The sequence below is a fragment of the Planococcus citri genome, chromosome 3, assembly GCF_950023065.1.
Source record: "Planococcus citri chromosome 3, ihPlaCitr1.1, whole genome shotgun sequence".
Lineage (NCBI taxonomy): Eukaryota > Metazoa > Arthropoda > Insecta > Hemiptera > Pseudococcidae > Planococcus > Planococcus citri.
Window position 1 is genome coordinate 52,365,134 of NC_088679.1, and position 27,766 is coordinate 52,392,899.

The 27,766-nt window shown below is 31.6% G+C and overlaps 4 protein-coding genes across 9 annotated transcripts in view; 3 read left to right on the forward strand and 1 right to left on the reverse strand.

Annotated features, from left to right (window-relative positions):
- Positions 1 to 15,265, forward strand: part of Dmtn (transmembrane and coiled-coil domain 2 protein Dmtn) — a 36,495-nt gene extending 21,230 nt beyond the window's left edge. Inside the window, exons 2-11 of one of the 5 annotated variants that reach the window (XM_065356662.1) lie at positions 3,503 to 3,657; positions 3,808 to 3,964; positions 7,137 to 7,296; positions 7,421 to 7,649; positions 8,977 to 9,021; positions 9,569 to 9,651; positions 9,748 to 10,109; positions 10,185 to 10,433; positions 11,405 to 11,586; positions 11,661 to 12,467. In XM_065356662.1, the coding sequence (XP_065212734.1) occupies positions 3,551 to 3,657; positions 3,808 to 3,964; positions 7,137 to 7,296; positions 7,421 to 7,649; positions 8,977 to 9,021; positions 9,569 to 9,651; positions 9,748 to 10,109; positions 10,185 to 10,433; positions 11,405 to 11,586; positions 11,661 to 11,667 (1,581 nt within the window). In that variant the 5' untranslated portion in view covers positions 3,503 to 3,550 and the 3' untranslated portion in view covers positions 11,668 to 12,467. Of the gene's footprint in view, positions 1 to 3,502; positions 3,672 to 3,807; positions 3,965 to 7,136; positions 7,297 to 7,420; positions 7,650 to 8,976; positions 9,022 to 9,568; positions 9,652 to 9,747; positions 10,110 to 10,184; positions 10,434 to 11,404; positions 11,587 to 11,660; positions 12,468 to 12,596 lie in introns of those variants that run through there. The other 4 variants (XM_065356659.1, XM_065356660.1, XM_065356663.1 and 1 more) reach the window with 4 other exon arrangements.
- P5cr-2 (Pyrroline-5-carboxylate reductase-like 2) lies at positions 15,260 to 17,175 on the reverse strand. The gene is made up of 6 exons (XM_065356669.1): positions 16,989 to 17,175; positions 16,773 to 16,843; positions 16,502 to 16,681; positions 16,155 to 16,367; positions 15,898 to 16,063; positions 15,260 to 15,482 (listed from the first exon to the last, which is right to left on the reverse strand). The coding sequence occupies exons 1-6, from the start codon at positions 17,098 to 17,100 to the stop codon at positions 15,370 to 15,372; spliced, it is 855 nt and encodes a 284-aa protein (XP_065212741.1). The 5' UTR covers positions 17,101 to 17,175; the 3' UTR covers positions 15,260 to 15,369.
- Positions 17,176 to 17,322: 147 nt separating this feature from the next.
- Positions 17,323 to 19,660, forward strand: LOC135840239 (gem-associated protein 2-like). Its single transcript, XM_065356670.1, has 7 exons — positions 17,323 to 17,580; positions 18,303 to 18,475; positions 18,542 to 18,632; positions 18,706 to 18,840; positions 18,920 to 19,024; positions 19,105 to 19,287; positions 19,382 to 19,660. The coding sequence occupies exons 2-7, from the start codon at positions 18,324 to 18,326 to the stop codon at positions 19,478 to 19,480; spliced, it is 765 nt and encodes a 254-aa protein (XP_065212742.1). The 5' UTR covers positions 17,323 to 17,580; positions 18,303 to 18,323; the 3' UTR covers positions 19,481 to 19,660.
- Positions 19,661 to 20,095: 435 nt separating this feature from the next.
- On the forward strand, positions 20,096 to 27,507 carry LOC135840237 (beta-1,3-galactosyltransferase 1-like). 2 transcript variants are annotated; one of them, XM_065356668.1, is made up of 7 exons: positions 20,096 to 20,408; positions 20,827 to 20,958; positions 21,046 to 21,163; positions 21,262 to 21,530; positions 21,626 to 21,906; positions 22,274 to 22,422; positions 22,542 to 27,507. In XM_065356668.1, the coding sequence occupies exons 2-7, from the start codon at positions 20,944 to 20,946 to the stop codon at positions 22,835 to 22,837; spliced, it is 1,128 nt and encodes a 375-aa protein (XP_065212740.1). In that variant the 5' UTR covers positions 20,096 to 20,408; positions 20,827 to 20,943; the 3' UTR covers positions 22,838 to 27,507. The 2 variants fall into 2 exon arrangements, with proteins under 2 accessions (XP_065212740.1, XP_065212739.1); XM_065356667.1 differs by having other exon boundaries at positions 20,100 to 20,408; positions 21,046 to 21,184.
- The last annotated feature ends 259 nt before the right edge of the window (positions 27,508 to 27,766 follow it).

A 27,766-nucleotide genomic window follows, 5' to 3' on the forward strand; every position in this document is an offset into this window, starting at 1 on the left:
TCTTCACTTTATTTTTAAAAATCAAATCCTAAAAATGAATTTTAAAATCATTCGAAACTTTGTATTTAAATGCGTATTTACAAAGCATCGTCTTCCAGAATGAAAATTTGTTCTGTCGTAGGAATTTGGAGTTGCAATTTTCCTTGTTTCATGGAATTATATTTTTAAACTGAATTTTCAAAAAAGAAATTTTGAAACATTTTAAAAGTATTTTAACTCTTATTCAACACCCGGGCTCAAATTTTGGCCAGCAAGATAATTTTACAGTTTTTCAATTTTTTAAAATTTCAAGATTGAAGTGAGACTTTTTGTTATTTTTACCCTTGAATTCCTGAATGGAATTTTCTCAAGTCAGAAAATCCTCTCGTCTTCCTTTCTTTCCATTCTCTTCCCTAGCCTGCCCTTCCCTGAGCATGCTTCTTTTGTTATCGTTACATTACATACCTAAGTCAAGTTGAATGAAATCAGTCTTCAAACTCTCAGTTTTTAGCTCTCGCCATGAAGAAGTGAGCCGCATTTTTAATATTTAATTCTCAAAAACTATTATATTAGTAATTTTTAAACAAATAAAAAAAGATTCTCTGGCAAAATACTTAACATTTCGATGTCAGCGTTGTTGTAAATGATGGTTAATTACAATTTTTCAACGAAATGGCGAAGTGTGTTGAAAAAGTTCTCAACGTGGTGTTTCTACGAGTATTCGAAGAAAAAAAAAAGAAAAGTTTACTGTGTAATTTTTCACTTCGTTTTACATGTACTAACTCTACCTACTTACAAGTATAATGCTGGTAGTTTTCTTCCAAATTTCGAGTAAAGGTGTAATTAAGTTTCAACAACAATAAATACACGAAAAGGATCGATTAACCATTCGAACGAAATTTTTCGCTGCCTGAAGTTTTATGGCGGTTATTTCAGTTATCTCCATATCGATGACCTAATTTTTTTGTGTATTTTTTGACACCTATTGTTGATTGAATTTTACTAACGATGAATCATTTTCATTTATGTATTTATGCCAGTGTTGATGAATAAGAAAAAAAATAATAAAATAAAAATCGATCGACGATTAATAACAACATATCTAATCTACGTATCGATGAAATGATAGGTGCGTTGGTCTTGCCGTATTACGTACCTAAGGAAAAATTTATTGATAGATTGCAAAAGTTTCTTCACATTGGGGTAGAAAGACGTATACTTATTAATTTTAGCCTTATGTCGAAATACGTAAATAATTACTTATGCAACGGATTTTTTTTCCTTTTTTGAATTACAAACAAACATGATAGAAGTTGCGACGAATTTTAGCGAAGCTTTTTAATTTAGTAACGTAATTAAAATTAGACTTTTATACTTTTTCCTTTGAAAGTATAATTTACGCTGCGAGAACCGGGTCTTTGATAAAATAAAAATACCGTTACCATGAGGATTAAACAAATTAAAAATATGTATCCTGACTCATTCGTGATTCATTTATTCGAAATTAATTTAATTTTAGAATTTTTCATTCGTTTCGACGTTGAAAATTTTTTCTTCAAAATACATTCTTTATTCAGGGATGTTATTGATTTTCGCCATTATTCGTTTAGTTTTTGTTGGTTTTTAAGGCCAACAAATCTGAATTGTTTAACTTTACGACGGATGTTGCACTCGTTAATTAACCGTACATTACGAACGTGTTCTTCGTTTCGTATTATTTTTCTTTTTTTTCTTTGTTAATTGGATTCGCTTATCGGAATTGCAACGATGATGCATTCATTTTTCCTCGTAGCTGGTGTGTATACTGTATAACTACCGGATGTCTCGACAGTTTTTCCTGGAGACAATAATTTTTCACTGTTAATTTTTTCGTTCATAGAATACTTAGGTATTATCGTCCCTTGAAATTTTCACCTGAGCGGTACAATTCTTAAAACTGGTTCGGTGGTTTTCAACTTGTCGTCAGTTTCTCGGAAAAGAATATTGGTTTAAAGAGCTGCGGTGAAAACTATGGTAATGGGACAAGAAAGCAGAACATTTTCAATCTCGAATCTGAAAATTCTAAATCATGGAAAAGTAATTGGTGCTTGTGTTTTTGCAAATTTTGACATTGAAAAGCTTTTCACAACCGTACATTACATTTTAGCATTCAAGTTTTTTTTTGGATGGGGGAGGGCAGATACGTTTTTTTTTGACGGAGACCATTTTATTCTCAGAAAATAAGTAATTAATAATTACTAATTATATTTCAGTGTTTTCTATCCCCTTTTCCTCTCTATTAATAAATTATTTGCATCTTTGAAGTACCTACCTACTGGGTACTTCAGGTTCCTTTATGAAAAAAAAAAGATTTTAATTGAAGGTCCTATATAAGTTATTTCAGTTTTCTCGCTTGAAACTCCTCTTGAAACTACTAGGTTTTTCAAACCAAGTAAGTAAGATTTTTCATTCCTTGACATTAAAGGTGAAATTTACTACCCCGACCCCGACGAATGTAAATTTCTGTCCATCCTGTTTTAAAAAATGAAGAAAAAAAATTAAATTTACCAAAACCAAGTGTTCTGTGAACACTATTTTTCATTTTTCATATAATTTCAAAAAAGTGAAGGTGGCATTCTTTATGCTTTTTTGAAAAAGAGGGTGAATGCGATTTCCCCAGAACGTCTTTTCATTTCATAAAATTTAGGTAATTCGATTTTTTAAATTGAAATTTCTTCAATGTTAATTTTTATAAAAATCGTATTTTTTGAAAATTTTCAGCATTTTTGAACTTTGGGACCATTATGAAAAATTTCTGGGGGAAGGGAGAATGACAAAATCGGAAATTCTTGGTACGGTCTTTTTAGTCTATTCTGCTTCTATAAATCTTAATTGAATGAATTTTCCCTCTCCCCTCCTCTGATTCGAGTTTACAGAGTTTCTGGACAATTTTTCATTGTCGATGTGTGAAAATCGACTACTCGTATAACGTTCACATCGGACCACTGAAATGCTTTATTGGTTTGAAAAGTAGAAACTTGTTGGTTTCAATGAAATGGCCGACCGACTTACCGTTTACGTGTTTATTTTGACGTAAAAAGAATTCGCTAACTTGGTGACAGTTGAAAAAAAAGCGACGTTACCGATGTATGTAGTATGTACCTCTACTCGTAAGTCCACAGTCCACACACCTACAGTTCTGTATAAAGACGTGGAATAATTCAAAGCCACAATGTCTTGACCTGACATGTATAAAAGAAAACCATACAGTACTCGTTAATTTCGCGTCGAGTGTACGACTGCGAAGACAACAACCTACGTAGGCCTTATGGTAATAAATGGCGCCATCGTAAACTACATATTATTCTCGTTTGCGACTTTTTCGACCTGGAAAGAAAAAACAAACCTATTGCAAGACCCAAAAATATACCTGAACTTACTTATACGATTCGCAATTAGATATACTCGTAGAATCTCGTTGACAGTAGATTTTTCTGTGGCGTTTCTAAATTTCATTATTATTATTACTATATTATGATTTCAGATACTCGGAAATGTTTTGCATAAAACATCAAGCCGGCTATAATGTACGATGGGAAGTCTAGGAACTCCGCCTTCTGTGAAACGAAACAAAATAACTAGCAGAAGCCCTTCGCCGAATAGACTAACCACCTCGTCCAGACCTTGGAATGCCGCTACGTAAGTTCGATTCGGTAATGTCCGCGTATAAACGAATTTACCGCCATCGAGATCGACATTGACAACGCCACGATCACGATCACGTCGATGACGATGGATCACGATGATGTACCTGTCTGATCGAGTGCATTTTTGTCATATCTCGCGTAGATTTTGTGTCGAAGAAAGTACCATGAGTCGTTGTAAATCGCCAGTCGCCATGAGACACGAAAGAGGCAGTTCTGCAGATACCGGATTGATACGTATTGATAATGTGTCCAGCAATGGAGGTTCTACCGACGATCCAAATATTACGGAAGATGAACGGGTACAGTGTATAGTATTTTTGTTACATTTTTGAGGTAAATGCTACATATTTTCAAAAAAAAAACCAACAAAACACAAAAAAAACGGAAAACTTTGTCTAGTATGTTGAAAAGTCAACAAATTTGGGAATATTTTCATTGTTTTCAAAGTCTTTATTTTCTGCTAGTGAAGAAAAAAAAATGATAGGTCCCAAAACCAAATTTATTATCATTGCCCATTGAAGGGGCTACTTGAATATGAAACCTGGCATGACTTCTGAAGGAAAAGTCCTCTACCAAACTGATCTATCCTTAAAATTAAAGAAGTAACAGACGCTTAAAAATTGAAGAAAAAATTTCAAAGCTTTTCTATAAAATTCTAATTTTATTTTATTTGGTTTTGGATATTAATTTTGGGGTAACTTTTGAAAAAGAACAAAAAAATTCTATAATAAATTGGCTCGTCATCAAAATTGGAGAAGCTGGGAAATGAAGTCATTGAAAGTGACTCACTTGAAATTTCGAGTCTAAAAGTAGATCATTTTATCATGGGATTTTCTTGCTCGTTTTCAAAAGTTATATGTATATTAAAACATAATCACCAATTTTGATAGAAAAATCAATTTAGTAAAAATTATTGGAAAATTTAGTAAAGAAGCCTCCTGGCCATTTTTTGTAGTAATTTGCTATATTTTGTAGTACATTGCAGCTGAAATTTTTCCTTTGCAGGTTTAAAAATTTTCTGATAAAAGGAGGAGTTGCGATAAGACCATTTTTTGGCCCCACCTAGTTTTCGACTCGACCATTCTAAAAATGTTGTAATAAATGTCCCAAATACGAATCCGTGGTTAGTTAACCCAAAATGACAATTTTTTGGGTTCCAGGGGTTCCCAACTTTTTTAGCGTAAAATATCTGTGTGAACCAGATAAACGTTATGTGTGGTGATTTTCCTACTTTTGACCATCGAGGGCAGAAATTGGGTTTCATTTTTTTGAAAATTTTGGAACCGCCATTTTGATCTGAATCCCGCTAAAAAGCTTTTTACAGTTTATTAGTATCTGAAAGACCTCCATCTTACCAAATATTGAGCTCAATAAAAATTGTCGCTGGTACTCAAAAATCTAATTTTCCAATTTTTTGTAATTTCAATATTTTGGGAACCCCTGGAAAACTAGAAACCTGCGATTTGCGCCAAACGTAACGTTTTGAGGTATATAATCAATTATTTAGATGAAAAAGTTCAATTAAGCTCCCTGTATATTTGTAATTTTGAACCATTTTTTTGGAGCCCCCACTTTAGGCACCCCTAAAAAAGGCGTTTACGCATATTTTTTCAAATGAATTGAAGAATATGCGTTTGAAAAACACTAGCAAGAGCTCGATAATTTTTCATTCGATTTTACTATGTTGAAATCGTGAAAACGTGATTTCAACGTCTTTTCCAGGAGTTAAATCTCAGAATTCGGCCCAAAATAGCTCAATTTTGAAAGTTATTGAAAAAAATCATTCGAAAAATTATCGAGTACTTGCTAGTGTGCTTTCAATGTAAATTCTTCGATTTATTTGAAAAAATTTGCATAAACGCCTTTTTTAGGGGTGCCTAAAATGGGGGGGGAGGCTCTAAAAAAAAGAGTTCAAAATTACGAATATACAAGGAGCTTAACTGAACTTTTTCGCAGGTTTCTAGTTTTCCAGGGGTTCCCAAAATATCGAAATTACAAGAAATTGGAAAATTTGGATTTTTGAGTACCAGCGCAAAATTTTATTGAGCTCAAAATTTGGTAGGTAGGATGGAAGTCTTTCAGATACTATAAAAAGCTTCTTAGCGGGGCTCAAAGCGGTAGGTTCAAAATAGTGGTTCCAAAAATTTTCAAAAGTGAAAACTCCCTCAATTTTTGCCCTCGGGGGTCGAAAATGAAAAAAAATCTCCTCGCATAACGTTTACCGAGTTAAAACAGATATTATACGAGTACGCTGAAAAAGTTTTTGAAATTTATACTCAGTGGTTCCTAAAATTCTTCTTTCATTCGCAACTTTGGGAACCCCTGGAGCCCAAAAAATGGTCATTTTGGGTTAACCAACCACGGTCTCGTATTTGGGACATTTATTATAACATATTTTTTAGAATGGTTGAGTCGAAAACTAGGTGGGGCCAAAAAATGGCCTTATCGCAACTCCTCCTTTTACTGCAAATCTCCATCAGCTTGGTTTTTTGTTTCCGTTTGCATAAGTAATTTGTCTTTGGAAATCAAAGTTGATCTTCTTTAATGAAAATTCTTGAAATTCGTCAGTTGAACTTCTCCCAGGCATTGAAAGGTTGAAAATAATTTTTCCAGATGTGATGGTCGGATACTTCGTTAAAATGTTGAAAAGAACATTTGAAGCTTGAATCAAATAAAGACGAATAAAAAAAGGAATGTAAAAAGATATTGAGATAAAAATGGAAATTATTTTTCAAAAAAAATGTGAAATAGATAAAGCCATACTTACGTTGATATTTTTTCAAATCTGAATCTGAAAAAAATGAATGAGTTTTCTCGATTAGGACAACAAACTTGAGAGATTGATTATAAAATACTTTTTACAAAAAAAAATCGTGAAAAATACCTACTATTGAAAAATTGTAGCTTTTTTCTACGAGAAAATAAAAAACTATGAGGAAAAACTCAGGAAAATAATTTTTTTTAATTTCAACGTGAAGTTTTCATAAGGAATTATAATTTATAATGGCATGAAAGGATCCTGAAAAATTGAAATAATTCGCAAATAAAGTTGAAAAATAAAATTGTTCCCTACTTTGGTATCTTACTTCCTGATTTCAAAAAAAAAAAAAAAAAAAATCTGGGAATAAAATAAATAAATACCTACATACTTACCTACTAAGGATGAAGACGAAGAGAAAAACATTTAGGAATTATATTTTCGTTTTTTTTTTCTTTTTAAAGAGTATTGTAATTGCTGAGAATTTTTAATTAACCATTTGAGGTTATTATTTCTGGCGTACGACCGATTTGATTTTACGTAATAAGTCACGCCATTACATTGTTGTGAATTTTTTCTTCGTTTCGTTAAGTCAGTCTCTGATTCCGTTGACGGTATTACAGGGTATTTGAATGTAACCGTAAAAATTCGAATTACTTAGGTTCAGGTAGATGTTTATTCAAACGAATTATTGTTTCATTTTTTCATTAAAGGACGGATTCCGTTCGTTTTCCGGATACTTACCAAATGGCTCGTCTTCGGAACTTATCGAAGATACGGACGGAAGTAAAACGAAAGCTGCTATGGAACATGTTCTAGTGAAAATAGACCGTACTAAAGATCTGATCAGAGGCGAACAAACGGCACGCGATGGTTAGTTGATTCAATTTAAGGATAATTTGATTAAATTAGATTCTCAGCATTGCGTATTCGCTCGATTGATTCGTTTGCCACGGTTTCGTCTATATTTATCCGTACGTACGTTTTTAAATTGCAGACAATGTTAACGAGTATCTAAAATTGGCCTCGAACGCCGATAAAAACCAATTGACAAGAATCAAAGCTGTTTTCGAAAAAAAGAACCAAAAATACGCCCAAACCATATCGCAACTGCAAAAGAAACTAGATGGATATAACAGACGACTGCAAGACTTGGAAGCTCATGGCGTTTCCAGTCATCATCGGCAGCCTCGCGAAGTTCTCAGAGATATGGGTCAAGGGTTAAGGTAAATAGATTTTTTACATTTTTTTTTAATACGAACACGATTTGTGTAGTTTGAACTGTTTTGTTTTCGTTTTCCTCCCTTTTTTTTTTTTGGTGTTGGGAGTTGGAGGGTGTTTGTGTGTGAATTTGTGAGTAACTGATTTTAAAAAAAAACTCGTGTTATTCGTTGACGATTGTAAATTTCTACAATTTGTTTGTGTTTTGAGACTAACTCGTTTGTAATAAAAATCGTTGCGATTTTACTCTGGGGTTTAAGTGGAACGTTTGCCATATTTCATTAGGTATAAATTCCCAGGCGATAAATAATTTTATTTCTTTTTTTTTTGAAAATTAAAATTAAAAATCTCTGAGTTACGATCTGTAGTTGGCTCATAAACGTACCTACCCAATACTCGTAATTACAGCTTAGTACTCCCTCTAAAAATTTCGTCACTTATTGAATTTTTAAAATTTCGAAATTTCGTTTGGTGGTAAATTCTCAGCTTACAATTAGTTTCTTTTTTTTTGTGGGAGCGTAAGTTTTTTTTCTTTTTCGTGTTTTTTCGTCGTTTCAATTTGAAATTAGCGAGGAGTAAAAAATATATGTGAGAAATTTTGCTGAATCCATCAAAGAAAACTCACACTATATCTCCCTCCATTCTCCTTATTTTTTCAGAATAAAAACCCCCAGCGCCTTATGCGTCTGGGGACCAAAAAAAAATTCCAATAGTGAATTTGAAAAATAAAAATTATCAAATCGAATTTTGAGAAGGTGAAAGGAGGTGAAAATTTTCAATTAAAAAGTCGGAAGTGGGATTTATTGAATGAAAAATTGAAAATTGTATGAGTTATCTTCAAACTAGCCTCTTTCAACTTTCAAGGATTAGTTGAGGAGAAACCTGTTCGTTCAGGTTTGTATTGTCATTTTTTTTTCTCATTCATTGCCTCCTCCATACACCGATTTGTGCCTAATTTTGAAATATGGCAAAAGTTCTGAACAAAGTCTTCTTGAAAAAACAATTTCAAATATCGACGTGCCTTCATAAGTAGGATATGCAAATTGTATTACACCCGATTTTAGTTTCATAAGTATTGGTTTCGGAGGCGTATTTCATGATTTTTTTTTATCAAAATGTAAAATTTTTGTTGTTTTTTTACGGCCATTTTTTTTCTCACAAACCATTCAACATATTCGCGTTGCATTATCATGTTTTTATGCCATTTAACATGAAAAAAATATTCACACACATTGTTTTTCCTCATACGCTATTTTTTATTCCAGCATATTTAATTTTTTTTTGCTTTTGTGTTTTCATTTTATTCACTTCATTTTTCACTATTTTTCGTAGAAATGTAGGCGGTAATATAAGAGACGGAATCACAGGTTTATCAGGGTACGTATGTGCATTTTGTTTTTTGTTTTTAAATAATTGTATTGAATTTTGATCAGACATAATTTTTACACTCGAACGATCGTTTCTATTTTTTTTTTTTTTTTTTTTTTTTTTGATGCGAATACGAACATTTTATTTTGGTAGATTGAAATTCGTGCTAATTTTTTTGTTTTCATCGTTTTCCCTGCGCGGAAATGTGTACTCGAAGTCGAACGTTCAGTTATTTTAGAGTAGAAAATTTCATCACTTCTTTGTCAACTTGTGTAGCATTCGTTTGACGGAAACAAACCATTCACATTTGGCTTGATTTTTTTCTGCGATAATAATTATATCAACGTTTTAAAGATGGTATGCGACGTTATCTCGAGTAAATATAGCAATTGAAAAAATATTAAACAAACGAATGAAAAAAAAAATCGAGTGTCGAATAAGAAATACAAATACCTACGCGATCAGCATACACGACCAAGTTGTCATTTAATAAACTTATGTACCTACGTTTGTGCAATTCTAAGGTAATATTAATTATTGCTGTTTCATTGTGCAGGTCGGTGATGTCGAAACCACGCGAATTTGCGCATCTGATTCGAAATAAATTCGGAAGCGCGGATAATATCAATTCTTTATCGAGTAAGTAGTAAAAATTCATCGATTTCAGAAAATTTGAGATTTTTTTCTTTTAAATTAAATTTACTATATTGATGTTTTTCTTCTTTGATTTTCTAGGGACCGGAGAAAACGATTCAGTCGACGACGATCGCGTTCATCACGGTAGCGCTACGCTACCAGGTGGCTGCAGTTTGACCTCGAGTAGCGGAGGAGGAGGCGCTGGTGCTAAATTCGGGGCGAGTGATGAAGGCTCCGAGTGCAGTTCGGTGACTAGTGAGAGTAATTCGGGTGCTGCTCCTCGTTCGCACTCTCACACTCATCATTCGCACGCTAAATCTTCTTCTTTACATTCGAACCAAGAAGCGCATATGGTAGCATGCGCCGCGAACACCGCCGATAGTTTGGAACCTATTTTTACGGAATTACGTTTACGGCGCGAAGAAGTCGATAGGTTGCGGAATAAATTGGATAACGTTAAAGTAAGCTACACTGTGAATGAATTTACGCAAAATAGACTGCAATACGACTAACTTTTTGATATGTATTAATGATAGCTGATGAACGTTCGATTTGATTCGCAGAAAATGCTCACTAAAGATATCGAAACCCTGAATCAAGCGTTACAAGAGGAGCGATTCCGAAGCGAGCGTCTCGAAGAACAAATTAACGATTTAACCGAACTTCATCAAAATGAAGTGGAAAATTTAAAACAAACAATCTGTGATATGGAGGAAAAAGTGCAATATCAAAGTGAAGAGAGGCTACGGGATATACACGAAATGTTAGAAGCCTGTCAAACCAAGGTTAGAAGAATTTTAATCGTTTAATTCGATTTTCTGACGTTGTTTTGGCTTTAAGAAATCGAAAAAGCGTACTAAAATATACCACCAGACTAAATTTTTAGCGCTAGATGTCTTTTTCAACTTTTGGAAAACCTTTGAAGTAGATCTTCTAACTGAAATTTGCCTTGCATTCCATTTTAGATGTGGTTTCGAGCCATCTCGGAGTCTTCGGCGGATTTTTGAATTTTTATAGTTTTGCAGAAATTCTCTTGAAAAGCTCCTGTAAACTTGCTTTAATTGTCCTTAGAACTACTTCTGCGGATTTTAGCCTAAATTCAAATTTCTGACCGGTTCATACCCAGTTTTTTTTTCTCGAAACTTAACAAACTCAAAATTTTACTGGAGGCTCCAGAATGGCTCAAACGATCAAATTGCATCGTTTTACATTTCAGTTTTCGTAAATGACAAATTTTTATTACAAAATAATCGCCGGAAAAAATTTTGGATTTGAAACAGTAAGACAGATTTAGAAATTTCGCGTCTAATTGCATCGGAATGGTCACAAGAACGGATAATTCAAGTTTGTGGTGGCTAAATTCAATTTGGGTCCTTGTAATAAGGATTTCTTTCAATGGTGAAGATTCCAAGAACCCGCTGCAGGCTGTAAATGACTCGGAGCTATCACCAATCGATTCAAAAGATAAAAAATAGCATGTAAACTAAATGTCAGATTTCTGCCTTAATTTGATTACATTTTGATTTTATCGTCGAAACGAAATTATGAATTTTTTCGTACAATCTCTCTCCCCCTCCTCTCTTTTCCCACAAATAAGGACCTCAAAAAATAGCGCATTACTCCCATTACTTATTTATGTTAGGAATTGGCCGCTACTTTCGAACAATATCTGCGCTTTAAAATTACGTGAATTTTTCAAACAGAATGATGTTTAAATTACTCTCAAATATTAATGAAAATAATTTTACTTTTTTAGATCTCAAAAATGGAACATCAACAAGCCCAACATCAACAGTACTTAACTTTGGAAGGTTTAGATAATTCCAATGCTCGTGCTTTAGTAGTCAAATTAATCAACATCGTTTTAACGATATTACAAGTCATCTTATTGTTAGTGGCTACCGCCGCCGGTATACTTATGCCATTCTTACGTACAAGGTAAAATGATCAAAATATTTAATTAGTTTTTTTATTCGTTACTCTTAAAATCTTCCATGTTCAACGGTATATAGGCGATGAATATGGAATTTCGCTATTCAAGAAGATTTCGGCTTTGTTTTCTCGGTTTTATTCATTTATTGCATTTTAAATGAAGATGATGAGACGTTTTGAAATATTGCCTAGTCAATTAAACTTACGTAGGAATATTTTTTATTTTGTATGCTATTGCTTGATTTGTTATGAGTTTCGGTTTTGGTGAAAAATTTATTATTTATCCTATGTGAAAATATAATTAACGAAGTTCAGAGAGAGCGAAAAAGTGCGACGTGACAGATAACAAGACCTGAAAGTGACCAATTAGTGACAAATGTGACGAGAAATGGATTTTAAATTTTCACATAGAAAACGCTATTTTGTTGAAAGTTCTGTGAAATGGAACATTTAAATCGATGTGTCAAATTTCATTTCGTGCATAAAAGTTGAAAGACTTCTCAAAACGATTGTCAGTTGGTCTCGTATGATCCTTCGTCGCTCTCCAGTTATGAAACGACTCTGAATTCATGAAATTGAATTTTAAACTTTGTAGATAAGGTAAGAGGGAGAAATCTCTCTGTAAAAATCTCGTGGTTTTGTCTTTTTGCTTGAACATTTATACAATACTGTGTAACTTTGACCCTTGCATTTCTAAATCCGGCAAATCGATATATTTTCCGTTTTTTCCCCTCTAATAATAATAATGCTGTATTTGAATTCAAAATGATTGTACAGTTTGATCTATTGGTCAATTTTTTTTTGTTAGCGACGTTGTTTTGCTCACGTCACGTTTTTTGTGGTCAGGAAAATTTAATAAAAAGTCTGAAAAAATGAGCGATAGCGCACTTAAAACTTTGAATATTTATATGTTTATTACTTATAGGTATTTTAATTTCAATGTAAATATCTGTGAATATCTTTAAAACGTTATAAAAAAGATTCTGCTCAACGAATATGTGATTTTTTTAATACAGATTACGAATTATCACGACGACGGTAATAGTAGCTGCGGTAATATTGATGATGAAAAGATTGCCAGATACTCGAGCAGGGGATCATTTTCTAGATCATTTGAAACAGTTCTTACCGGTCAAATAGTGGTTAAAATGCGAAGATAGTCAACCTCGTGAAATAAAAATTGCGTAAAAATGTTCAAAATCTTCAATTTTTTAAAATTAAATAAAATTTTAGGTGTGGAAAAATCAAATCAGTTAAGTTTGACAGATGTTTATGTTGTAATTGTTATAAAATCAATTCGTTATCAGATGACTGGTAAAATTTATCGTTGTATAATGTTGTCAAAATTCATCGCGAAGTTTTCAAGAGAAAACACGAAGAATTTATAAACCCCAAGAATGGATTAAATTTTTGAACATAAAACGAGTGATTCAAGTTGTATGTATTTTTTAAAATAAAAGTTGCCTACGAGTATAAAAACCATGCAAAATTTCGTCTAAAACTTTTTAAGTAATATTTATCACCAAAGCTCTCTTAATTTATTTTTTTGTACTTTCATTTTATATTTCCTTAAATGTAATATAGTTCATTTTGAGCAGTTGAACAGAATCAACCTACAATAACCTACGAATGATAAACAATTCATGTATTTCCTTTGTTCGTATTGTAATGTAACGTTTTTCATCACATTTTTGTCTCATTGGTATTTTTTTTTCTTTCCTCTTTTAATTATTACGTTAGAATGTATTATGGTATCTCAATCTGATTTTGTATGATAAGAGCTAAGTGCCTGCGTTTATTCGTAAAAGCAGTTAATTTACTTGAAAGATGACGTGGAATTGCTGTTTTCCTAAAATTACCTATATTTTAAGTGGTGAAACGTGTAATTATTTCAAAGACTTTTTCCTATTGTTAAATAACTAAGTGTATTTTGACTATTTGCTACTGTTGCGCCTTTTTTCCTTTTTTTTTCGGTTTAAATATAGTTAATGATACTTCCTACCTTTTTTCGGCGGTTTCATTATAAGTTGTATCGAATACGTTTACTTTTGTAAACTTTTATTTTTTTTGTTTGTAATTAAATTTCAAACTATTCGTGGAGCGTTTTATACTAGATATAGGTACTATATTTTTGGATTTCTAATGATTTTTCTCACCGATGAAACCGTCGATTGAATTATATTAGAAAACTTATTGAATGTAAATTAACTGCTTCGTTTTATTTCATTTTGCTTCCTTGTAAAATCCGCCCGTGATATTCACTTCGTGCTGATTAATTTTTATTTTTTTGTTTGTGAATTATTGAATGATTTTGAAAACATCGTAGTATCTATGGATATTTTTCGTCGTTTGATTTTTAGTTTGACTAATAATTGATTCGAACAAAAAAATATGTAATATGACTTATTGAAAAATTCATTTTGTCACGTGATATTCCTTTTTATTCTTTTGTTTGTGTAGGACGAAAATTTTGTGTTCGAATTCAGTTCCATGTGTTGAAATGTTGAGTAAATGTATGACAAAATTTTTATTTTTATACAGCTTTTGTTGATCGAATTTATGTTTGCTCCATGTAAAATTTTTTGGAGGCTGTGCCAGTGTTGTGTTTTGTTTAAAAAAATCAATTCGAATTCTAATTATCATAGATATTCGTAAGTTGTAAGCTTTAAATTTGAGTTTGCTTTTTTGTGTGTTTTTATTATTTTCTTTCTCTATCGTTTTTTTTTTTAAATTGCCATATTTAATAATTTAGATCTGTGATTGTATAGTTTTATGTTGTATACGTATTGTTCCTGATATAAATCAGTTATTTTAATTATTTAAGAATTGTCAGAGACGAACGAAATTATTTATTATGACCATTGAAACCGGTTGTCATATATGCGTTGATTGTTTTTTTTTTTTTTTTTTAATAATTTAATTTAATTATTTTACGAAATTCGGTATTGATGTATTAATTTCTTCCTCATCTTTTTTTTTGTTTTGGTGAAACTGTAGACAAATTGTTTCGAGGAAGAACTGTGATTTAGCTCACTAGTTTTGTTCCGAAAAAATCGTAATTTTAATGCTGGTCAATTTGTTGAAATTTAATTTTTGGTACCTTTGGTGTAATAACGTAATTACCATTTTAATAATGTCTATAGGTTAGTGTTGCCCCGTTACACGTTTTTTAAAATTACCAGCATGGCGAGTACTATGCATTAAATGCCTCATTCGCTTCTGAAACTCAATATAGTTTGAATTATTGCACTTTAAATTTAGTTTTTGAGCGTCCGACATTTGCAGAAAAGTTTCGAGTGTATCTTTACCTTACGCTTTGAAATTTTATTATTAAATATTTTACTTATGCATTTTTAAAATTTAAAAATAAGTACACATTGTTGAGTATTCGTAAATATAGGTACTTGTAGCAGATATTATTAGATACGCCTGAACGAATCACGCGTGGGAAAAGTAAAAATATACACCGGTGGGAGGGAGGGGCGGGGATATGTTTTCAGAAATACCTACATTTTTGTCAAAATTTCTCGTGACTTTTTTTCTTCATTAAAATTTAATTTTCTCACTTTCAGTGCGTGAAATCTACTTGTATTTGCTATGCGTATTTGTGGCCGTAATTTATTGATCATTTTTTTGCCAATAATTTTTATAAAATATTGTAATGAAATAAAAGTCTGCGTTGAGATATTATGTTATTATTTTAAAATTATAATTCTTACAAGGAGATTTTTACAGGTACAAAAAAAATAACTAATTGGTAACTTGGTAGGTACGTGAAACTGCGTGCTTTCATTTGAGTTGAGATATTTCTTTACTTTTATTTGTGGCGGCTTCTAGAGCTTTGACGATAGCAGATCTTACTCCATGCGATTCTAATACATGAAGTCCTTCAGACGTAGTGCCTGAAAATTTCAACAGAATTGAAATTAATTCGCCGTAAATAGTATGACGAACGTTTGAAACAATATTCGTAGGTGAACGAGAATTAGCTCGTTAATTTCATCGTCGAGTAGCGAATGTATAATTATCATCGAATGATACCCACTTCAAGCGGATTAAAAGATAATAATTTAAAATGTGATATTGTTTCTTGATCACGAGCTCGAATTAGAAGACCTGTGTGATACGTGTTTTTACGTTTGTTCGAGTCGAATACGATGAACTAAGTTGAAAATGAACTAAACCGCGTGATAATCAGTAAAAGTGGATTATTTTTTTCATCCTAGCTAAATCTTATATACTAATTCCTCGCGATAATTTTATAAAGGGTTATAAAATTGGATTAAGATGTAATCCAGCTAGGTTGTAAATTATTACCTGCTGGCGAAGTGACATCATCTCGTAGTTTTCCAGGGTGTTCTTGAATATTTAGCAGCATATCGGCTGCTCCTAAGACAGTTTTAGCAGATAATTTCAAAGCCATGTCTCTTGGCATACCCATACGAACTGCACCATCGGCCATTGCTTCGATTATTAGAAATATCTTTTGCGAAGAAAAAAAATAATAATTAGATAGTGGGCAGAATTTTATGGTGAAAGGAAACCTGGGTAAGAAAATTCTACATTTAACTTACGTATGCTGGTCCTGATCCACTAAGAGCAGTTACAACATCTAAGAGATATTCTGGAACTTGATCACAGATGCCAACGGATAATAGTAAATTTTTTGTCAGTTCGATATCTGAATTTGTAACATTTTTTCCAGGTACAAAAACAGATACCGCTTGTTGCACTAAAGCTGGAGTATTGGGCATCACTCTGACTACTTTACTTTTTTCGGGTAAACTCTAAAACATATGATAGGTAGTCAAGAATTAATTTCGGATATAATGGGATTTTTTTTAAAAAATACGGGAAGATGTTTAAAAGTAGGTAGGTACTTTTTCTTGTTTGAATTTATATTTTATTGCAATCGACTTACTTTTTGTAATGTATCTAATGTAACTCCCATTGCAATCGACAAAAGTAGGCTTTTATCGGTAACATGATCTTTTATATCAGATAGAACTATGGGTACAATACTTGGTTTAACTGCTACTATCATTACATCAGAATTTTGAGCAACTTCTCTATTATCAAATGTAACTTTACTTCCCAGAGACTGTGAACAAATCATTAAATTATTTCGTCGAAACGTACTCATACAGAATATTTCATAATTATTGACAAAAAAAAAAATATGTTGTATTTACTTCGAAAGCTTGAGCAGATGCTAAATCATTGGGAGCACAACTTGCTATAATTCCGTTTGATTTAACTAGACCTGAATAAATATTAAAATATTAAGTAGATGCAGTTATCAAACATTAAAATAATATTGATTTAATCGTACTTAATTTAAAAAAATGTAAAAAGCGAAAATTATTTTGTTCGTAAATTAAAAAGAAAAAAAAATACTTAAGACGAACCTGATTTAAGAAATCCTTTTGCTAATGCTTGTGCCATTTTACCGGCACCGAGAAATCCAACGCGAATCATTCTGAAGTGAATGTTGTACCTACACTTGAAGAATACAAACATTCAATGAGAACTTTTTCAAAAATTCATACACCGATGCATGAAGAACAGTTAATGGCTTAATTTAAATTGTTTTTATACAGATAAGATATCTTATCGAGTAAATGTGCTTTTTATCGTAACATATGCGTAAACGAATATTTACATGCTTCAAAAATAGTCTACCTGTTTACTGATGATACGCGTTAATCACTGAAAACGTTGCTCATCTTTTGGAAAATGATAAAAAAAACTACAGATGAAACTTCTTCTCAGAAGCGTATGCGAAAAGTAAACACCGTAAATAACTCAAATACCATACGAATTTCATCATCTTTTTTGTTTTTAACAGTGATAATAATTCTTCATAAAAGTAATGTTGTTCCGATTTCATACTTCATAATCTACAGCCTGAAAAATAGGAAATGGACTGAAAATAACCTAAGCCAACCACAGCACCTCTCCCTTCTGAAATTTCATTAAAAAAAATTTCAGAAGTAAAAAGTAAGTAGGTAGGTAGGTCACAGGCATTGCATTTTGTAATAAAATGTATAAGGTATGATGTGGTAATTATCGAATTCAAGTTTAACGCAGTATCTGTTCATGATATGGGCCTGTACTTTGAACTTTTGGTCTCGATACGAAATTATTTTTCTCTTCATCATTAATTTTCTTCATGCCGATGTGAAGATGCTGAACTATCCCAAGATTGAAACACCGATAACCGACATGTCCGATCAAGTGAAAATTGGGATGTTTGGATTGGATGACGTGTTTGGTGTGACGTAACGTAATGTGATTTTTACCGGGTGACCAAGAATAATGGGATTTCGATGTTATCAAAAAGGAGAGAAAATTCCCGTTATGAAAATTAGAAAATTAAATAATCATGTAAAAAATGGCGTTTGAAAGATTGTTTCAATGAAATACGAAATAACCTTTCATTTTGCATCGAAACAATAATTCGAAAGCACTTTTTCTCGATTGTTATTTCATTTTCCAGTTTCTACTTAGGGAAATTTTTTTCCCTTTTTGGCATATCAGAACATTACAAAACCCATTATTCTTGGTCACCCGGTAGAACACATGAGATAACACAACAGATGACTGATAACGGTTCATGTTCGCCGGTTGACTAATTTGTAGCAATTATATTGAATGACTACATTTTAAAATTATTCAATTCAGTGAAATTAGTACTTGAGTGTTTGTGCTTTCTACAATAGGTCTTGATCCGGGCATTAGAAATGAATTTCTGCTCCAGAGAAGAAACTAGTGATAAAGAGGATGATGAATATGAAATGCATGGTCAAGCATTGCCGGTTTTACCATTTGATGTTGAGTCTGTCGATGAGGGATCAATTCCTCTAACTTCACAGGAATACTTGCAACAAGTAATGTTAGTATTACATTTACATAGATTTAACCCATTGTACTTCTATTTTCATCAATTCAATTATTTCAGCGCTCAAAGAACAAAGTTACCTAGTGTAGTTACAGCCTCTGTTCCAAAACTGAAAGCTGGGAATGCTCAGAACATAGCTGAATTATTTAAAGTAGGTATGTCTTGGCCGAATACGAAAGTTATTTCATTGTCTGCATTTTAATTAAAGCTGTATTGATTTTTAGGAAGATGAATTGTCTCCTTCCGAGCACTGCCCTTCGAAAGAATGGATACAGACTCAAGTATCAGACTTTTCCGATTTACGATTCCGTATTGAATGTAATAGAGAAACCTGGCATAAAAAATATCCTGAAAAGTTTGTACGTACTTATGGAAAGTGTGCATCTATTCTTATTTATCATTTCAGAATTTTATAATTTCGATAAAATTTATGTTTAGCCTAGTGACAGAAATGATTGGTTTGAATTCATGTTCGGCGGAAGTGAAGATAGCGAAATTAATCAGCGCGAACCTTACTTAGACATCGTGTTGGCGATAAATAACGTCGGTGAATTTCCATATTGTATTTCTTGTTGGAATGCATTTTTGCCATGATCATAATTATTCGTTATTTCTTTCAACAGGAAATGATTGAAAATCTTATCAAATATATCGTAGAATGGGTCGAGGAGAAGAAAATTTCTGTTTATACTGCGGGGTTATGGTTTTATGCATTGCTGGCTTGTATTGGTGTTCCTATACGTGCAAAAATCATGAAACGACTGAGAACATTTGTCTATACGTGCCGGGAGCTGAGAAACAGTATTGTATGTTATATTGTGACATTTCACTTGTTTCCATTGTATTTCTTCTGATTTTTAAAGATCGATTAATCGTTTTTATTTGAATTTTTTTCTGCAGAATTTATCCAATGAAGGAAGTGAAAAGGAAATCATGGCTCAAAATTTGTTCATCTGTTTGATTGGGAAGTACTTCGGCCAACATGATTTATCAGATTAATGTTCAATCATCCTCGTGCTGTTTTTATTTTTTATTTTTATAGTTTTTGTATGATTGTATTACCGTTCTTTTAGATGAATCAAGGCGAGGATTGCGAGCGTCACCTAGACCTATTCACTAGTGTTCAATTTTTTACTCGTGTCTTAATTTTTTTTTATTAAAAGTGTTAGTTTCCCAGTTTTCAGTTTACATCATTCAATCAATAGGGAGAATGAGTCCGCTCATTTTTGATTTTTTTCAAGCATGAAAATCATCTCTATTTTAAATAAATGAAAAATAAGACGATGGCTATAAAAGTTTGAAGTTAGATACTTGAAATTTTTTGTTGGCCTCAAAGTCAAACTACTTTTATCTGAAGTAATTGAACATTTAAACAAAATAATGATTGATCGCATATTTTTATTCAACTTTATGTAGAATGAATCCAGTTTTAGTTTTTATGTCAATTGTACAGTTGAGTTTCTGTTGTGTCTTCCACTTTTCCAGCAGAATTTTTCAAAGTCGTCGTGGTCGTTCGTGAATTTTTCATATTTTTTGGGGATAGAGAATTAATTATGTCTCCAGTTGGTAACACTGTGACAAAGTCCACCACAGTCAAAAAAAATGTGATACGGCTTACACGTAGCTGTGTTTGTGTGTTTCCTTTCCTGTGTGTTAGTTCTCCGAATGCTACTCGATTCATGAATGTAATGTATGTAGTGTTTCGAACACCTCGATTGTGTTATGTGTTAGGTTAAGTTATATTTTAAAATATTCATCGTTTAAAAAGTATGAATTGAATAACAAACGGCAAAATGCTTTGACATTTGTCTCGGAGGAGGCATCTCATGGAAAAATCCTACAAGAAGTTTTCAAATGTGGAATTCACTCTAGTCATTGTCACCGAAAACGGCAAGAAAAGTTTTGGATGTCCTTCCACTTGTTTCAGGTGAGAATTCATCATATATTAGTAAGATTATTGTGTTTTGATGATTTTCATTTGCAGCTGTTTGCACAATGTAAGTTACTTACTCGATTTCTTTGTATTCGTTCTGCATTTCTTCGTGGTTTTCCTACCGAGTACCTACGCGGCTAATGCTTCGAAGAGGTCGAAGTCCAATGTTCCGTTTTAAAATGTTACAAATGTGTCATTAATCATATACTTAGTCATGTGTTTTATCAAACTTGTAATTATCGAAACCTAATGCGTGGATCCCAATACAAACACATAATATATATCTCTAGTTGAACCTAAGTATGTAGTCCTAGTTGATGGTTCACTGCCTCTTTCAATTTACAATCATTATGGCTGTAAACTAATTGTAAGATTGATATTTTTTTCTCATGAGATTTGAATTTGATTTCAGTGTTGGAATAAGTTCCTATTTGATAACCAGATTTTGAAGTACAAAGTATTCCATCAATAGTAGCAGCCTACTTTATGCTCAGCGTCAACCTTCAGTTTCGGTAGTCGAACAATAAAAATGAGAGTATGGAAAGTGAGCTACATTGCATATTTTGGAAGCGGTTTGACAGTTTTAAATTGTGAAAATGCTTCAATTTTATTTGTGTGTTTTTTTTTTCAGCCATTAATGGGTGCAGTGGTATCGTTCCGCAAAAGATATTGCGGCTTCATACTTCTCATTTTGTTATTCTTCTTTTTTGTGATCCTGCATTATAATGTTGTTTACAATCAAATGCAAAGTTCGTATTTTACAAATGATGGTTAGTCTAGGTCAAGTTTGTTATGATATATTCGTGTTTCATTCTTCAGGTCTAATTATCGATTGTTTTTGTTGTAGGTACTGTAATCACCGTCCCCGGCTGGGAACTGAATAAAAGTCGTAACGCATCAGATTATATTTTCCCAGACGACATTACAACAATAATTTCTAGTAGAAGTATCTGCTCGAGTAAATATCCGCCGCGTATTTTACTAATAATTTGCTCCGGGACAGAAAATTTTTTGTCGAGATCAGCAATACGTAAAACTTGGGCGCAATCAGCTTATGAAAAATTCAACATCAGTGTCGTTTTCTTGATGGGCGTGTCGTTGGATGAAGAAATCAACGTAAGTTGTCGGTTGTTTTTTAAAAATTCATTCAAATAAAAACGCGATTTTTGCCGAGAATGAGTAAATTTAAATTTTTTACATTTTGTTCGTAGGAGAGAATAAAACACGAAGGTGAAGTACACAACGATGTGATTGTTGAAGATTTTATTGATACTTACAATAATTTGACAGTCAAAACTCTAATGCTGTTGAAATGGGTCAAGAATAATTGTAACAACACTTCGTATATCATGAAAACCGACGACGACGTTTATATAAACATGAATAATTTAATACAATTAATTGACAGCTTACCGGAGCACAAAACTCGAAATGTATTATTGGGAAAATTACTGTGCGGTTCAGCGCCAATATCGAATCCGAACAATAAATGGTAATGATGCTTATTCAGTTTTCAAGTATTGTACAAAATTTTCCCAACTAAAGTAGCTTGCTGACATGTTTGTGACAAAATGTTAGTTTTTCTTTCTATCTCATTCACTTTAGAAAAAGAAAAATAGAATGTTTGTTTTTCAATCGGATCTTTTTCGAAGAGATGATTTGTGTGATAAATGGGTTTTGAAAAATTGAATTTCTAATCTGAATTATTCAAAAAATATGTATGAAAAAAATCAATTGATGTGCGTCGGTAACTATTACAAATTATTAAACAGTCGACGCTTTTTTTTTGAAATATCGATTCACAAATTTCAGAGACGATGTAATTTTATTTTATCTAATGAGTTCTTTTTTCATTTCAGGTATATGCCAAGCTATATGTATCCGTATAAGGTATATCCGTATTATTTATCCGGAGTCGGTTATTTGATGTCGTTACAAGTGGCATTAAGATTGTACGAAGAAGCATTCAGCATACCAATTATACACATGGAAGACGTTTATATTACTGGTACGTTCGCAGTTGCGCATCGAAGAATATTCAATGAATGATAAATACGATTTGTGTTGCATTTTCGTCGTAATTCGATCCTGATTAAATACTGAAATATTTTACCTTCGTTTTTTCAGGGTTGTGCGCTCGACGAGCAGGTATTCGTCCAGCTCGACAGTTCATGTTTCAGTACCATGAATTAACTAACGTTGTTTGCTCGATGGAAGACGATTATTTGATAGTGCACAGTCATCAAGTATCGTACGATGATATGTACCACATTCATAATAAGTTGGTTGCTTGTAAAACGCCGGAAAACCGGACTTCGGTGTTTAATTGGTTTTTCTTACGTACGTTTAGTGGGTCTAGACGAAAAATCAATCCCAAGTTCGACGTGCATTCTAGTGAATCTTATTCGTATACGTGTAAATGAGGAAAATAGGCCTTGAAAACTTGAAGCTTATTAGCTGATGGTCATTTAAGAGAGGCGTATGCTACTTTATCAAGATGACTACATATACTTCTTCCTTTTATTTTATCAATTAGTATCATCGTGATTACAAGCGCATCGTAAACGGGATCAGGGTATTTGAGATTTCGATTAGGTTTTTTTTCTCATTATTTTGTGTAATCTCCGCGTGTACGTGTTTTCTTTTTGTTTGTCTGTTTTACTCTTTTTGTCGTTTTATAATTACTATTTTTATTTATTGAATTGGTTTTTGGATGGTTAACCTTGAAATGAAGTGTAACATTGCGAGCTGTACAGCATTCCAGTTTGATTTGTTCCTTCTATTCCTGAACTCGACATTCCACAAAACAATAAAATGTTGACAATATTGAAGGCAAATCGAAACGATAAATTTCGTTTTGATTAAAATTAAAATCAATTCTATCAAATTCTATTTCGATCTAAAGGTTGCCATTCTCGAATCTATGGTTGTTGATCCAATGTAGCTTTCTCAAAATCATAATGTTAGCACAAATTTGGAAATTTTCGCCACAATTCAAATTTTATTTTTAAAAAAGAACGTACTTAATCGTTGTGTGATCTCAGTATTGATATTATGTGAATCAGATGTTGTGTTTTGAATGAAAGCTTGATATCATAGAATTTTTCGATGTATTACGTATCTGTATTTTCCCACGTTTCAATTTTGTAGTGAGATATGTAGCTTGTTTTTACGTACATAATTTTAAATCTTGTGATTTTTTGAAGTTAGATTTCGGCACGCTGCAAACCAAAACGTCAATCTATCGATGAAATTTAAAAAATGAGTTACGTTTTGTAATGAAAGCAATTAGTATTTTTGGAAAACCTATTCATTTGATTAGGCTTATCTGTATCTGAAACAATAAGATCTATTAAAAAAATGATGATTTCGAATGTGAAAAGAAAGATCTGTTGAGTAATTGACATAATTCTTCTCAAGGCGTTACGACGTTCGTAGTTTTTTTCTTTTTTCTTCTTTTCTAGTCAGTTGTAAAAAAAAATTGAAAAAAAATAGTGTTATGGGTTCATTAGATACGTAATTAATCTCTCTACTTACAAAATGTACAATAAGTACTTACAATGGGTGCATGTGTGTTAGAATTATTCATAGCTCAATTTTTTTCTCTAGTCAAAATTTTTACTTAATTATCACATTATTTTTATCGTGTACGTAATGTTTTATTAGAAACTCGATTTTGACTAATTCCAATTCAATTATTCTGTTACCTGTTGATTTTTTTTGATAAAATTGCAGCGTTTCAATTTTTAGTTGCTAATTTAGTTGACTCTGTTTCTTCAATGCATACAAATTCGATTAACTTTAAAATCTACTTTCATCAATTTTGCTATTTTAGTATGAGTTTTATTCGTATTCTCAACTTATGTGATTTATTGTAAGTAATTTTGAGCTATTTGTTTTTATTTTCTTGTTTGTGTATAGTACATACTTAAATTTTGTTATTGTAAATAAGGTGCTGATTTTTTTTTCTCGTGATTCATTTTGAATTTCCGGCAATTCATATCCCATTCGCGATGTTCGGCGATTTCTGTAGAATGAGTAGAGAATAGAGATGATTTCAGTCGAATAGTCGAATTGTTCTCAACAAAGGAAGATATCCCCACCATCAGAAAAATGATTGAACATAACTTGAAAAACGAAAGAGCAGCAAAAAAACTCCTAGAGACGTAACTAAATTTCATTTTTTTATTTTTTTGCAAATTTTTAAAACTTTAAATTGAATCTATTTTCTACTCTGCATTTTCAAAATTCGCCTGAAATCGATTAATAAAAATTTGTTTCCAGGTGGGGTATTTTTAAATGATTGTTCTTTCGACTTTTCTTCCTAACATTTTTCATGTTTGGGATACCTTTATTAGAAGGAGCAAGTTTTTTTTTCTGAAATCGGCACCTTCGAGTAAAATGTCTATCAATTGTTTGATAATGTTATACTTGTTATAATTTCTATTCTTGTTTTAGAGCTTCGTGTAGATAATTCATTGTTTGAAGATTGCAAATTATGTTTTTTTCATTTTATTTATTATTATATCCCCCCTCCCTATTTGTTTTTGGTACCGTAAAACTGAGTAAATCAGATAGCAAAATTGTATTTCTTTCACGGGAAGCTGTCTTTTTTTATAACTCCCTCGTCTTAGGAGATTTTACTGTCGAATGATTTGTTTAGTTTTTAACTAAGTTTAAATATCTTAAAATTCCAAAGTTATAATTTTTATGAACGCACAATTAAAAAGTGAACTTTTCTGTTTTCTGTTCACTTTCCTTGGTGGAATTAGGCATCGTCTAATTAACAATTTTTGATATAATTTATCGTATTTGATTTACTTCATGTTACGGTACTCAATATTTGTTACCGTATGATATTACTTTAGGTGAATTATCGTTGTAACAACAATGCCTAGCATTGGAATCTCGCTTGTAAATAACTTCTCGTTTATGTTAGAAAATGCACGAATTACCTAAAGTGATTTTTACTTAATTTTTTTTTTTTTCAACTAATATCTACGTATCTTCGGGTGTATTATTTTTTATTATTTTTTTAAATTCAATATTTATATTCTCGCAACTTGATAAAACGATGAAACGTCCATAATTTTTTGTCATTTGTGCCTTTTGAAATATCGAAGTTGATTTTTTTAAATCTATAAGAAATTTCGAAACGTAACTTACACTTACCCCAAATATTGAACTATCGAAGCGAATTATTTTTTAATGCTTTACTAATCGTTTACGTGGGTCTGTAATACCGATATTACAGTCCATCCGGCCTAAAATATTGAAGTTTTTTCTCTAAGTTGATGTATTTATGTGAAGGTAAAACAGGTTTTTAAAAGAAATTTTAGTATTCATATTTTAATTTTGTTACTTACTATACGTTTTATTATGATTTTACTCCTACCATAATTGGTAGTTTTAATTTTCCTGTAGAGCTAATTTATGTAACGCATTTAATGTTTTTGATGGGTAGGAGGGAATATTTAACATAACTACCACGGAATGGTGATGTTTTTTTTACCTACTTAACTTACGCACAATTCAAATGTTGTTTGATTTGAGCTTATTAATGTATTGATGAGACGTGCTTAATTTACCTTTTGACGTATCTACATTACATTTTCTTGTTACTGTAGCTGTATTTTACATTGTGTGTATGCGTGTGTTTGAACAAATTTTTGTATTTTTAAATACGTACCGATACTATGTACTTAATTTTTAGTAAACTGTGACCGATTTTGGTTTTCAATGTACATAACTTATCCTATAATTGTAATCTCGTAAAACTACGGAGTATAGGATCTGAATAAGTAAACGCGTTTTCGAAGCCTACGTAGTACGTACTGAATGGACTGAAGCCGTAAAAATGTTTGAGTACAGTACGTTTATGTGTAGGATCTATTTTTATAAGTATTTTACTACTTTTTTGCTGTTTCTGAATCTCTCTGTCTCTTTCCTTTTCCTCCTCCTACCTGTTGTATTTTTTTTTTTTTTACAAGTACTTAACTTAATATTCACGTATATGAAATGGAATTAAAGTAAATAATGAAGTTTCGAAGTTATATTGTATTTTACATATGCGTAAAAATATCTTAACAATGGCAAAATTAGAAGTGATATTTTGTAGAAATTAGATTTTTGTGATTGTATTTCGCAAAAGTATAGAAAGTTTCTGTGATTTCTACAATTAAAATCATTTTTCGGTATACTTAGAAAATCAAATTGAAATGTGATTTTCACTCGTTAAATTTATAGTATGTGATTTTGCACTAGACGTTTCATAGTATGTAATGTAACGTAAAAAAAATCCAAAATTGATTATTGTCGATATTTGGGCTGTTCTTAGCTACTTCATTTAATGAATTGTCTCTTCTTGTACGTATGTTTGTGTATTTTATTTTTATTCTTTCTTAATGTGGATGTGTGCGCTTATGAAATTATTAACAAAAATGAAAACAACCTACAAGATTATGTGTGTATGTGTGTGTGTGTTTTTTTTTAATTTTTTGTTTGAAATTTCAATTACAGGACCAGGTTATTGCAAAGTTTATCTTAAAAGCCTAATTTATAAGATGGAAACATTTTTGAACACTGGAGAATACGTATCTTCTTACTATCGATGTACTTAATTTTAGAAGACTGTAAACTGAAAAATCTAGTCCTGTAAAATTTTAGTGATAATGTTTCGTAAAGTTACTACCTATTTAGCACAAAATTACTGGTCTGTATTCGTTTTATTTTAAGTTGCAAATGTGTACTTAATATCTTTTACTTATTTTCCCTCCTTTTCAATGTTCGTTTTCTTTCTATTTTTTTTTTTTTTTTTTTTTTTGAAATGAAATTGTATACATTTGCCCAAAGAACATACTTAAGAATTCTCATGTGATTGAAGAAAATTGTATTTTAGCTCTCTCATTATCAGTTTCATTGTTTTATTCTCAAGTTTTAATGTATCGATATAAACGTAATTATTCAGATGGGACTAATAATTTTATTATGTACGCTTTTTAATTCTTTTTTGTTTTTTTTTGTGTGTAAATTGTGCTCAATTTTTGTAATAGTATCTGAATCAAATTTAATAATCAAATACTTAGACTGCGTATGTAATTGTGTTTTATTGAATGACTGATTGTGAGTTTCATTTTACGAGAATCTTGTTGAATTATTTTGTGTGAATTCAATTCTTTAGAAAATAGGAACCAGAAATTCAAAAAAAAACCTCTCTAATCTTTAGAATGTCTACTTCAATTTAAATAATATGTATCAGCAAAAATTGTTCTAATTTGATGATATACTTTTGAAAGTAACATGGATTGAATCTCAGATAACCAAAATTTAAGCTACCCAATTTGATTTTTGAT